General features: G+C 39.0%; 1 protein-coding gene across 1 annotated transcript; it reads left to right on the top strand.

Moving 5' to 3' along the window:
- The first annotated feature begins 299 nt into the window (after nucleotides 1–299).
- On the top strand, nucleotides 300–12,815 carry LOC140236805 (growth arrest and DNA damage-inducible protein GADD45 alpha-like). Its single transcript, XM_072316739.1, has 5 exons — nucleotides 300–439; nucleotides 3,358–3,468; nucleotides 3,850–3,970; nucleotides 9,590–9,745; nucleotides 10,759–12,815. Exons 1-5 carry the CDS (start codon nucleotides 384–386, stop codon nucleotides 10,855–10,857), a joined length of 543 nt encoding a protein of 180 aa, XP_072172840.1. The 5' UTR covers nucleotides 300–383; the 3' UTR covers nucleotides 10,858–12,815.
- Nucleotides 12,816–14,527: the final 1,712 nt, after the last annotated feature.

Here is a 14,527-nt window from a genome sequence, read left to right as displayed (position 1 = left end):
TGAAAACGAGTGTATCACGTAATCAATATTCATAATGTTGTATTCTTTCTATGATTGGACGAGCAAAAACCGACTTGGAGGGAAATCCCCTCCGATCCATGGATATGGCTACATTCTACGCTCTGGCAAGCTCTGACACGTCATTGATTCCACGGCATACTGGAAACGTTTGGGACACGTTGCTTCACGCACGGCGCGCGCCGTACGTCGTCGACACAATGCACCCGATAGAGAGCCTGTGATCATCGCGCGCTTTAACAAAATTCACGTGAATCCGATTTGGCTACTCATTACACGCCAATTTGTTGTGGAGAACAGAACGGAGTACGCACCTCCATAAAGATAATTCTTTCGTACGGATAGTTTATTAGCCATCTCCGAAAATGACGCTTGGTGAAATGGAGATTACATTCAGTGAGGGTTGCAGTGAATGCATAGGGTAAGTACGATGAGGTTTGAGCAAATGTCGTCTAAATTGTCTGTTGTTTGCAAAATCGATGTGTGTCATATAGTTGAGAATGCACCTGTGCGTGGCGCCGCAAAACGTGTGAGTCACATGCTTGGCATCCCCCGTTACTGTGTGCGGCGGCCGGTGAATGCTGATCAACACTCGAGCGGGTATTGCGTCATGCCCATGAAATTTCGCGCAGTTATATTCACGTCTTGACCAACCAAAATACCCAGGCCTTTTCGTCACCCAGCCAGCGCATTGTTTTGTTTTGTTTTGTTTTGTTTTAGTTGTTATTATTATTGTTACTTATCGAATGTTCGTACAAGTTTTATTTCATGGAGTGGTGGAGGAGGCTTGTACGTGAAATATTTTACCATCAAGTTTTATTTCATGGAGTGGTGGAGGAGGCTTGTACGTGAAATATTTTACCATCAGAAAAGAATGCGGTTTATCATGTTCGGTCTTGAATGACCCAGACAAAGTAGTCGCCAAGCGCCAAAGGGGGGGGGGGGGGGGGCAGCCAATCCCGGGTGGGGACTCACTGGTTGACGCTATACGCGCTATCGCCGAAAAACCAGTACTGACTGGTTGGATAGTGCATACAGCTGTAACAGTGACCGGTAGGAAGTATTATTTTATAGCACCAGTCGGAAGTTCTGGTTATCATTTGTTAGAATTTCAAAGTCCACATGCACAGATAAATTCTTTCCTTTTATTTTTTGCCTCCACCCCTTCCGCACACAACCGCATGCCTGCCAGTCCACATTCTTCACATTCCGCTTTCGGTTCAATTCAAACAAAAGCTTTTGTCTCGCTATGTGGTTAAATCTCTGCGGAAATCGCTTCAAGGAGAGAAATGCTGGATCCAGAGCTAGAAATGAAAGAAATGTCCTACTAGTATCTCTTTTGATAGGCCTACACTGGATGAAATTCGACCAAAGCTGATTAAATTCTCATGGTGGGCACCCTTAAATATCCAGCAGAGCACCTAAAAGTTGGAAAGATAAAATCTTTCATATCTGTCTTGTCAATGTGTACACAGTTTTGTTATATAAATGTTATTTATTGTATCCAAAGTAGCTGTCAGTTGTCTACCAGCTATTGAATAGGGCCTATTGGTCTTATAATTTCTTTAAATTGTTCATTTAAAGTGTGGCTTTTTCTGGGGTGGTTATTAAACTATTATAGAAATATACTGCCATGGGAGTTGAGCATAATAAAGAATCATGGGGTTGCTTAATTCTTTTGAAAATACAGTAGATTGTCTAACATTCTATATAAAAAAAAAGATTTCTTGCGATTTATTTAGCTTACCAATTCATTGTTATGCCATTGACATTGATGACTTGTGCTAAACTCTAAAAGTTTCAGAGTCATAAATTTCTGTGATTTTCAATATTTGACTTCATTATTATGGTTAATATACCAAATGATTACTGGACTTTGTTTGGAATCTCAGCATCCACTGAAAACTGATGTCTATCTTGAGTGCAAAATCGTAAAAGATAAAAAAAAAAAAAGAGGATTTAGAATCTCCTATCAGTGAAATGAAGCAGTGTATATTCAGTCTCTGTGAAACATGCTTCATGAATGAAGTAGGATACTATAGGGCCTAGGTCATGGGTGGTTGCATGCACTCCAAGTGTAACAACTAATATGAAAGGGATGACTGAAATTGACTGAAGTCCCTCCTTTATAAAAAGCAATGCTGCGAGGTGATCCCCAGCGTCTCTATATGGATTTAATAAATTGTGCCTCATGAATATTCATGATATTCATGAAATGCCAAAGTCCTTTTAAGGAATACCAGTGTGCCCGCTTCTAAGTACCTGTTGTACTTTTGGAGGGTGTAGAGAATGAATGAACCCTGGAATTCCTTCAGTGGCGGATGCAGTTCTCTGTAATCTTCACTGTGTAATAGCAGGTTCATCCATATAAGGATATTCCTCGTTATTGAAGGCTTACAAACATGCAAAGTTTCAATTTCACACAGGAAGTGTGCCACAGGAAGTAGGAATAGGGACACTGTATCTGCAAAGTCACCGAGCAGTCTCTACATTGTATCTCTCCCTGCTTGCCCGTATCTCACACTGGTCACTCCCTCGATCTCTCTTCCTATCTATTTCTCTTTGCCTTTCTCTTCATATATTTCCCTGATGTATGTCTGTCTGTCTGTCTCTCTCTCTTACAGACAGCTCATATTACACCAAGAACTTTTGTGTATGAATTCTATGACAATCAAATCATTACAGTTCCAATTAAGTGCTCTTATATGTATTGAGTACATATATGTATGAAACCTTAAGTACCAAACACCAGTAATGATTAACAGATTTGATATGCACAGTGGAATTGAAACTGCAACGGACATATGTACATCTGAATAATTAATCGATTATATCGCGTACACACGTCACTGAAGTGGAGCTGGTCCAAAGTTCAATCTACCGTTTATTAAATGCTAGCACTTGAACTCATTTGAGATGTAGTGGAACTGTATCCAGTAGGCATTATAAGTAGCAGTAAGGATGCTGTCAGAATGAAGCATTCGACTGTAATAGTACACAACGCATGTGCAGACAAAACACAAAGTGATGTTACCATGTAAGGACCTATGTATAGTGTAGCATGCATTCTCGTCAGTTTAATGACAAAGTTTGTAAACAATGATATTGAAAGTTGTGTGTGCAGTCACAAAGGGAGTGGTGGTGCAACAATTTATTAACAAGTGAAATGATGTGTTGATGCTTGTTCAGAAAAAGGAAGCAGCTATAGAAATTTCTTTCTAGATTTGTTTCTCATTGCACTCATGGATTTTGATGTGAAATTGCAATTTATGGACTTCTTCATACGTAAAGCACCCTGTATTTCAATGTTTTTCTATGTTTTTCCTCATTGAATTACAGTGCAGAGACTGCCCTGGAGGCAGGGATTGCATTGCGAGATGTTCTCATCCGGGCAAAGACAGAGAACAGACTCACATGTGGAGTCTATCAAGCGGCCAAGAAACTAGATGTGTGAGTATCAAGATCATGATCCTATCATTGCTGTCATGAATGTGTACCATTGTTGTCGATATGTTATACACATTTATGTAGTGATTTTAATTTCTGTGCCCATTCATTTAAATACACTTGACATTGAATTTGGGATAGTTTTATCATCAAAATGACTTTTTAATAAAGCAAAATTGTTATCGTATATCATTCTATTGTTGGAAAATTCAGAGACCATACAGACAGCAGTTCAAAGAGGGAAGAGCTTGAGTTTTGTCATCTTTGTATAGTACTACGACTTCATGTCTTTCATTTGATGCCTATGATGTTGACCTGAGCTTAAAACATTGAACAGTACTACAATGTTTTCTGTTTCTTTCATCCTTTCCCTCTATAAAACAGGGATCCAGAGAGAGTTATGCTGTGCATACATGCCGATCTATGCATGGAAAATGTTCCTCTCCAGCTCCACTTTGCCCTGATGGAGGCTTTTTGCTGGGAAAACCAGATTAAACTGCTGAAGGTAAGTGTCCTTCTTCTATCTATACACACAGTGTTTTTGTAAAACACTCTTGCTGTTTCCATCCATGTACATGTACAGTGTATTATTTGATTGGTGCTTTGGTTGATTGCTGTCCCAATAAAACCCAAAGGAGACCTATGTAAATAGTCCATAGATCCTATGTATTAGTGGTTTTATTTGGTCAAAACAGAAACAAAAAAGGACCATGTATTTAAAACAAAGAGAAACTGATTTAAAGCTTGGAAATAGGAAATGGAAGATTTCATGAAGTGTCGTACGATGTGCCTCTGTGTGTACAGTATGCGTACCATGCCCTAATTTTGCTGAAAGGTTTGATTAGCACAGCCGTGGCCAATGACATGGCAAAATTACATTACGGGTAGTCTAACTGCACTCGGCATAGACAAAGCGACAAACAGATATTAGAGGGTGTCATTTCCTCTAGAATTAGCCAGAAATCACGGCTGTTTGTGTCGCTCGTGATGGTGTCATCGCAGAGATAGGGCTGATTAGCCGTCTGGAAGTGCGACTTGTTGTGAACACTTGTTGTTTCGGATAGAAGAAGCCGCCCCGCTGTCGTAGCAAATTTGTCACTTCCTTTCCTTTGCCTTGTGAAAGTCGGCGGGTACGTCAATGTTTCAAAGGATATTGACAGGGTTCGGTCATGGTGCACGACGTGTCACTGCACTTTTCAGTGGCTCTGATAATTATGATGACAATAAATTGTCTGTTTGGTTTTTTTTTGCAAAATAAGCTGCAGAGTGGCTTTCTTTTTATATTAAAAAAGATTATGTTTGTTGCATAATGCAAAAGAGAATCTGTTTTCACTGCATCAAATATAAGATGCCATTGTTCAGCTAACTTGTTTCCATTGTCAAGCCAAGAGGCAGTATGCTATATTGCTTGGTTTGGTTTTGTTCTTCTCTCTTGTGGGTAGTGGTCTTTCACTAAGTCTGAAACCATACAATGCATCATGAGAAATTCATTAGAAATATATTGTCAAGGTGTGTATTTAACTTCTTTACCTTTGTAATTGCTTAAAACCACTGCTATTTCCACAACTATGTGAATGAGGCTGTCCTGTCTAGGCATGGAAACTGAACGCAAAACACTTGGCTTAGAGTCAAGCTGTGTAACAAAGACACTCACATGACCCGCCTGCCCCTATCACATGATATGGAAGGTTTCTCAACCGGGCGGAGTGCAACAAAAGCCCAGCTACCTTGGCACTACCAGGAAACCCCCTGATTTGCATACGAGCGAGGCCAATGCCTTCTAACAGTATTGTAAACTTCCTTGACACCCCGTAGATGTACAGTAGCAGATAGAAAATTACAGTCTACATGTAGTATACAGCAACTTTTTTTTTCCCTTTGGCATTTCCAAATTAGGAAGCATTGACCAAAATCAGCAAGTTGTTATGGGATAAGATCAAAGAGTAATTGCAGGATAGAATATATACAGTTGTATTCGCCATTGTTTGTTTAGGTACTCCTCTATGAGATCTCTCTCTCTCTCTCTCTCTCTCTCTCTCTTTGTGTACCCGTACTCGTACACCCTGGTACAGTCAGTGCGCAGTGCATAATGGGCCATATCATGGTCAAGGTTTAAACAACTCAGTGACAGTACACTGTACATAATTATGTAGGCTTCCAGAGTAAAGAGTGGGTGTTCTTGCAACCAACTCACTGTTGAACTCTCATGTTTGGCTCATTTTCTCTTATGAAAGAAAAGGTGTAAATCTCTGCAGTTTCCTTCAATACTTGGCATGATTTATGTAGTTTGTGAGTGTTTCTTCAATCATGTTCAGTGTCCTTCATGGAGGGGAGATTATAGCCTTGCATTGTACTATGTGCCCAGATAACAGTATTCATGTGTTGAGATTCTCTCTTGTTTAATGCACTATGTATGACATGCATGGGGGTCATGTAGGGCAAAGTTGTTACCTTGATACCGGTACATTGACATCAAGGTGAAAAAGGCTTTCACGGATGCCATTTAGATTACTTCTGCTAATGCAACCTGCCACTTGCTTGTTTTGTTTTGCAAAAGCTTACAACTACCTCTAACTCCTTTTCAACATACACATCCTTCATTGAAGTTTAAAAGAAAGGTTGAATTGAATTTGTTAAGTAGCTCCGGTGCCAATCCAACGTTTTGTACATTGCAGCAACAGTCATTGACCACAATGAGGATTCCAAGTGTTTAATTGTACTGGAAAGAGACATTTTATTGGATAATTAATTATTTAGAGGTACTTTGTGGCAGAAAAAAAAACCCCAAGGAACATGGATTTGATAACAGTTTACAAATTTGCCCATTTCAAGTGAAGCAGAGATCGGTTGACAGAGCTGCTGGGGTGGCAAAGCAGCACTATACTCCATAGGTGTAATCTGTGTGCTTTTTGCTGGATGGGTACCTTTGGAATGCCTTTGTCTAGCTGACCTCGGTCATATCATGCTGTGTATAGGAATGTCTTTGTCCCTTAATAACTAGTGTCTGTATTTCTTCACAATGCAGTCAGGGGAGACTGTGCCATTGTATTCACACTTCTTACTGTATTTTAGAGAATAAGACTGTGCCTTTATCAGTTTAAAGAGTTGTTTTATCTCCTTGTTTCATTGAGAGCAGTTTTGAATTTTGCATGTTGAGTGTGTTCTTGTCAAACTCTTATTAAATGGATCTTTGTCAGGCAGAAGCCATAGGCAAGCATTGGAATGTAAATCAAGGCTCCTCGTCTTCGCAATTTGTGAATGCAAATAGGAATTCTCTGTTGTTCCTTCTCTGCAAAGATTATTGTGATGATGGTGCAGTGTTAGAGAATGAACACTGTGTATTTGCCTACTTTCATTTTCAATTGTTGAAAAGCGACCGATGTGGCATTTTCGTACCTCCTTTGTCCTGGGGTAAATCTATTTTCACCCATTTCTTTGTGGTGCTTTGTCCAAGATGATTCTCTGAGTGTCTTTGTTGGCAGTGTACAGGAATGTACATGTTCCAGCCTTTGTTCATTGTGTTTTGTCTGGTTGCAAAGAGTCCACTGCCTTAGCATCCAATAAAGAACACGCAGAGAGAGAAAGAACCCTCATGCGGTTCATTAAGAGAACAAAGAACTTTGCCCCTTTCACCTGTTACCCTGGCCGTTACCCAGTGAATCCTGTAGGGTGGAATACAATGTGGGCTTCTCGTGCTCTGTTCTGCCTTTAAGATATCAATCCTTTGTTGCGGGGTCTTATTCGTTCAGTTATCCTGAAGGGACCTCGCCTGACCTTCTCAATCCCGACTAGTACAGGGAATGCTCTGTGGTTTCTTGGAAGTGGGCTCTGTGCTATAAGAGAACCACTGTCAGGAAGGCAGCTTTAGCACAATGTTTGCTTATGATTCACTGCATTTGCTTGATAGTACAATGTAGTACAAAGAATTAGACCTAAGAGCACCTACACTGTATAATGCTCTCTATAAATCATTTCGGCAGATTCACATGATTATTCAACTATACTGTAGGTGTAGGCCTACAATGTCGAGTTTGGTCCTGGAGGTGTATCTAGAGCCAATGACCCCAGTATGACCTTCTTGCTTCTGGGGGAGTTACTGACATCAGTTGGCAGAGGGAAAAACGAAAAACAAACCAATAAAACAAAACAATTGTGTGTAATACACTTCTAAGAAAGCATCTTTGGCAATGACCTCACTGAGTGAATAGAGATATAGCCTGACTCCCAGGAACCAATTCGTATTCTGCATCATCTTCCCAATTTCTGGATGTTAGAGTAGCTCACATTTCATGAGGTCAAACAGCTTGCTTGCTTCCTTGAAGGGGGGGGGGGGGAGAAGAAAGGGATGCTAGGGTGTACTCAGCTTTAATACCAAGAAGGTTCAAAGATACTTTCTGCATAAGTCAGCTTTGTCAACTTTCTATGTAAACCAATTATGCTACTATATCAATATCACTGTTCTTCTGCAATTCTATTTACCATCTGATGTCAGTTACATCTGTCTTCAGAAGAAAATTTTACAACAAACGAGCTTTTCATGAGCCTCGTGATGATGAGTCAGGTCGTCGAATACAAGACTACTGACAGTGCTCTTTGCCTCTTATGATTGGCCTGTTCCTGGAAGCCTGCCATACAATGATGCTATGCTGTAGGGATGACTGCTTGGTAGTTTTGATGTAACCAGACCCAAATTCTTTATAATATGAGCAATTGTTGTTATCTTTATAATGTTTGTGAAAGTGATTGGATGTCATTTACTTTATTCATATTGTTCACCACATGTCGGCCACTTTTTGCGGAATAAAGAGATGATTTTGACAAAGTATAATATTCCACTTTGGCCTAATATAATTGCTGTGATATGACACTCTGTATCGTGATATTAGAGATTTACATGTAGGTCTGAATGATCAGACTATTTTTTCACTGGGTATGGCTGAATGCTGCTAAAGTCACATGACTGCGTCGTGCAGCTATACAATATATTATCATTCTGAATATGAGCTGGAAATTGAATTGCTGTTGCCAGCTAGTGGATCTCTAGGCGGGAGGCGTTTTTCGTGGAAAAGGGAACTGTCACTGCGTGCCACAGACATCAGTGCTAGGCAGAGCAGATTGTGTTTTATGGAGTGGCCTTTATGTTTTGTTCAGGGAGGAGTTGTATTGAGGTTCTCCTTCCAGGGTTGATCTCTTACTTACACACTTTGTCAGGAAATATGGACTTCTTTTTCTTATTGCCCAGGAAAAACATCAACATTTCCAGGTATACAGACTTGGTCAGGTACCTTCCAGTGTGCTGTGTTTCTTTTGATTAATCATAAAAACAGAGAAATACACAGCTTAAAAGAAAACTGTATGCTGCACAGAACACAAATAAAGCGCTGAAGTGGGACAGCCCCTGCCTTCTACCAGTCACACTTGAAGTGTCAATAGATCATATTGGATTTCACAGATTGGTCCGCTGATATCAAGGTGGCATTTCCATATGTTAGATATTCTCCGGTATTTGCTAGATCCCAAGTTCCTGTTATTGCGACCCCCAAATTACCAGGTGACATATGAAATCCCTGGAATCGTTGTAACTCACCCCTTTTCCTTGTCATTGTTTGCTGGACTTGCGGGCTTGTAAGTCACTGCTCCTGCTGCATGCCGCCAGCAGTAAAATTGTCAAGTTTAGTACGGTACCAGCATTTCTTGTGATTGATGTCCCTGCTACAAATTTTTTTGCAGAATGTTCCTTTTTAGGGGAAAACCTGTCTTTTGTTTCCTATTGGAGTTTTTTGTTGGTAGTGTTTTGTTTTGTTGTTGTTGTTGTTGTTGTTGTTTTGTAGGATGCTTATTGATGTAACTACATGTACCAGTCACTGGAATGCCAAGGAAATTCCCTTGTTGCAGGGATCGAACAGAAGAGCTGTACACCATAGGCATTTCTTTCATGTCCTTATAGTGTATGCAATTCATATGAAAACAGGAGAAATGTTGATGTATCCCCTAACATCTATAAAATTACACTCATTATGTTGTTCATGATGATAATTAGTATGTCCTTGATTTGCAGCATTTTTTTTCAAAAGGAATTCACACTTTATGCAACTCTTTTTTTGTTCTTTGGTTATCATTGTAGGTGGGAGACACAGAAGCCCTTCGACAGCTGTGTGAGGATGTTCCCTTGACATCCGATGAGGAGGCGGAGGAGGATGCAGAACTCTCAGAATCACAATCACTGGAGCCGTCGCCATGGCGACACCAGTCCGAGGACTTCTCCTGCATCCTAGTCGAGGTAAGAATATGAGAGTTTGAAAACTTTCAGTTCAGTGCACTTAAGAGGAGAAAGACAGAGACAATTTGCATATACAGGGCTGTGTAATGTGCTATGCGAAATAAAACCGTGTTGCATTTAAAGGCATGTGAATGAGAATAACATTAATGATTTTTTAACCTAAGATACGACAAAAGCAAGACAAAATCAACCACAAAACTTTGAGTGCTTGTACATGTAAACCATTAAATGGTGTAAACTTGCTGTCAGTACGTCATGAAGTTTTCATAATTGTTTGGAATAGGTCTTGAAGGTTTTTTTCCCTGCAGCAAATTTGATGAATGCTTTTTATGCTTGATTGCAGTCTTCTTCGTGGAAAATGTACTGTACTCACAGGAGTGAGGGGAAGGGAGAATAACAGGCTTTTAGGCGAAATGCTAATTTTTCTGTGGAAGAACCCAAAATCTGGTCATGTGAAACCATGTTTTATTAATTTTGAGGCAAAGGAAAAGGGGAAAGCTTTCAGCGTAATTAATCTCTGTGGAGCATTGTGCAGCAATGTTATTGACACAGCAGCTCTGCCAGGGACATGTGGGGAAGTGGTAAATTAGATTGTGGCCAACCTATGATAATCGGAAAGTGCTGATGTCTTGCCTTCTGATTTTCAAGGAGCACAACCTTCAAAGGGAATAATGCAACTTGGGCAGCATTTGTAAGCTGCTTATGAAGTTTAGGCAAGATAATTTCTGTTCTTTAATTTTTGTTCTTTGGTTTTTTGTTGTTTTTTTTTTTTACTTCCTGATAGCAATATTGCTACGTAGCAAGTCATTTGCTTCATGAAATCTATGCAGAGTGCATCATTAGCTACAAATGAAGAGTGTTGATATATCTTGCACAAGGTCGGGGAGAAAGATTCTTTCGATAGAAAATATCAGATTCACAAAAGTTGTTATTTATACCAGGTATTATATTCTTTGACTACAATTTTTTCTTTAACTTGTGTACCACCCATTTTATTTCTTCAAATGTTGCAGGTTCCAGAAAAGATGGATGCTGCATGCCACACACTACTAGCCCATTACATGCACCTGTCTGAAGCCGAAACCTTCCCGCACGTCACCCTGGCAACTTGAAGTGTTGTCATGGCGACAAGTCGGCAGGTCAACCCACAGACTGAGAAAGGTGGAGTTCAATGACCTATTCGCGGCTTGATGCATCGATGGCAAAGAGTACTGCTAAAATACTGTACATATCTGCAGGTCATGCATCAGCTATATCTGAATGATGGCCATTCCTTGTACGGAGGTCAAGTGGGGGTCATGACAGAGGTGAACGGACTCTTTTGTAGGAAGATTTGTGGATTTGTAAGACTTAAAAGAACAGTATGCCATTACCTCAGCTGTGCTTTGAATGGACAATGAAGAAGTGTCGGCACATACAGTTGGTGTATGGGAAGGGAAGTTGGTCCTACTGTATCATGTGACATTCCACAAGACTCCATCTGTATGTTGCAAGACATGAATGAAACGAGCAAAAGAGAAAAGAAATAGAAGCTAGTTGAATTCAATACCATTCATTTCATGTCACAGTAAGATGTGTAAGCAGAATATTACTACCTACTTTACCAAAGGTTTGTGAATTGTCATGGGAAAGGAATATGCTCATACAAAAAGAAGAAAAAAAATACAAAAGACTAATGTACAGGAACAAACAAAAAATGCAGTTACTACTTACAAGTTAGTCATGTGAATATATGAAATGAAATATATCGAATGGAATCATCTGTACAGCTCACCTCTTAACTCCAACAAAGAAAAAAAAAACAAGAAAAAAAAAGAAGAAAAGAAATAAGAACATCTCTTGTGGCCAATATTTCTGAAACTTCTTAGTGATGATACAGGATAGATTGGAATAAGAGAATGTGTCACAATGAATAGGCATTGAGAGAGGGCCTTAACACTTTCTGCGCCAAAGGGCCAAATGTGCACAAATGTCGCATACATACCTGTGGACAGGTAATTATTGTGGTACACGGGGGGTTAAAGATAAGTGTTGACATGTACATGTATGATATACCATGTCAGTCGAGATGAGATGAGGGGATGAGAGAGAAGTGGGACGGATTTCTGCCTATGATTTCATCCCTCCGCTGTCGGTCACATTGCTGTTGAGATGTGTCTACACAATGATCTAAGGCTGAAGAATAATTGCTCACATATGACTGTGTGATTCGTCAAATTACTGTCTTGTCTATTGAAGACAAATGCAGAGAGTCGGAGCTGTGTAATAGATGTTCATGCATATTTATGAGCAGATGATGTTCCAGCAGGAGGCAAATTTGATAGTGGACACATGAAGCGACATCACAGCGCACAAGTTTAAATCCTTGTTGGATAACTAGACGTTTTGATGAATCTTTGGTCAACACATCTCACACATTTACAGCAAGTGGTTTTCTTTGTGAATTTTGGATGCATTGTACATTGGTTCAGATATCTGTGCTCTGTTGATTAATAATGAAGAGAAATAAGATTTGTTAAAAACAGGTGAACTAGTGTGATTAAATGATAATACAGTTATATTTCTGTGAAGTGAGTAGAAAATAATATGCATACACTGAAGAAAATACAATCACTTCTTCACCAAATTTTAATAATATGGTTTTGAGAATTTCACAAATTAGTGTTACTGGGCTTCCATGGATTCCATACCTTCAGGAATTTTTCTCTAGATATTTGATATCAATTTGTTTCTCTCTCTGACCAAGTCACAGAAAATGTAACCTTGTCTTGACGCATAATTTCTTTGGGGAAAAAATTTTATTCATTAATTTAAAAAAATGAGCGTGCATTTAAATTGAAGGTGACAGTAAGACATATTGGAATAATTGATTATGAGTCACAATATGTCCTTATTTTATGACAATTGTTTGATAAAGTTGGTCAATAGTAAGTTGAGTGTTGCAGGGTGATACCTGAAGTTCTATGAAGTGGCAGATATGGGCACTTCTTCAAAACATCATTCATTGATTCAGAATCTGTTCTGGATTTATACTTAACCCTAAAGGGGCCGGGCTTTTTTGGCTATGCTCAGACCGGGTGGGGGGCGGATTCCGCCCCCCCCCCCCCCCCCCCCGAGATCTCGGCCATCGGTGGTGCGATCGCGATGAAATTTTGCATGCGTGAGACCCGCGTCATAATCTACAAGATTGTGTTATAAGATTTTTTGAAACAATCAATTTCTAATTTTAATTAATTAATTATGCAAATTAAGCTCAAGGTGATATTTTAGCTTAATTAAAAGCATTGAGAGTCTAATTTTTGATCTGTAAATCTGTTTTAGCATATTCAACGATTGTACATCACAAAAACTTCCAAAACTCATTTCAATTCTTATGTATTTTATTGTTTTCAGAATTTCTTATGTATTTCTTTGTTTTTCAACTTTTGTTTTTTCTTTATTTTTTCATTGGAAATTGTCACTGACCACTTTTCTACCATAATTAGCACAAAATTAAGCAATGAAAGTGATTAATTGTAAAAATAATCAGGTTTTTATGCCTTTCATGACAGAGCACTGTTTTCCATAGGAAATGTACACAAAATCACAAAATTGTGCCCGTTTTGGAGCGACATTCCGTTACAAAAATGGGCGTGGCTTCGCAAAAGTATGCGTGGACGTTGCAAATTTGGTCTCAAAAGTTGCGCAAGACTTGAACGAAGAAAGTCAAGAAGCCTCGCGATGAGGCCTTCTCGCGTTACAGAATTATAGCGCGAAACGTCGAGGGGGGGCGGATTCCGCCCCCCCCCCGGCCCTTTTAGGGTTAAAACAATACATGTTGTACATGTGAAATTGAGTCTCATAAGATATTAAACTCTGTGTAGTTTATTTGCATTAAGTCTACATAAACTCATTGTGAATAACACATGTAAAAGTATTGGAGTTTTATCCAAATATTCAGGTATTCGTCTTCTAAAAGATAAATTAAAATTATTATATATTTATTACTAGGAGTGTAGACATGGCCAGTCAATTGAGATAGGAGCTTGGCGCTAAAAAGCAAATTTTAGTGTGTGAATACAACTGTATTAGTATATGTTAATAATGTATGTAATTTTATTACTATGTAATGGAAAATATTTATATCAATAAATGAAGAGAATTACTTGTATATTTTTTTAAGCCATGTGACCAATTATTATGTGTGTACTTGGATGACATGTCTTTCTCTGTGTGTATGTGTGTGTGTTTGTGAGTGTTAGAATGCTATTTTATGAGTGCATGTAGATATCTATGCAATGACATCAGTAGGATCTCCAAAGCTTAGTGCATATAGTGCATAGCGGCATCATTTCCTATACACTGTACTTATATGCTTACAACAATGTAACTAGATGCACTTGATGAAAGTGTGTACGATTGTTGATACATGATAATTTAATTGTATTCAAGTCCAAGATAGCAACGAATGTTGAGTTTGAACTGTTATGACATGACAGCAAGGAATGAGTTTTATGTTTTGAGGAGTGCATAATTCTAGCACAAAGAGATATCGATGGATGTAAAACTGAAGAATGTACAGATACAGTAATAAACCTGATAACATTAGTTAAACAAATCCTGTCCTTTATAAGTAAAGAACAAAAAATACGCTTTGTGTGTACAATACACACGGCAAACATTGCACTCCAGATAGGGCTGTCGAGACTGTGTTATATATGTAATATATGTATATTTGGCAGCAAAACTTGCACATAGACGTGGCTGATGTTGGGTTGCACCTCTTTATTCAAGCTTTCGGGC

The sequence above is a fragment of the Diadema setosum genome, chromosome 13 (assembly GCF_964275005.1).
Source record: "Diadema setosum chromosome 13, eeDiaSeto1, whole genome shotgun sequence".
Classification (NCBI taxonomy): domain Eukaryota; kingdom Metazoa; phylum Echinodermata; class Echinoidea; order Diadematoida; family Diadematidae; genus Diadema; species Diadema setosum.
This window is presented reverse-complemented; position numbering and strand designations above follow the sequence as displayed.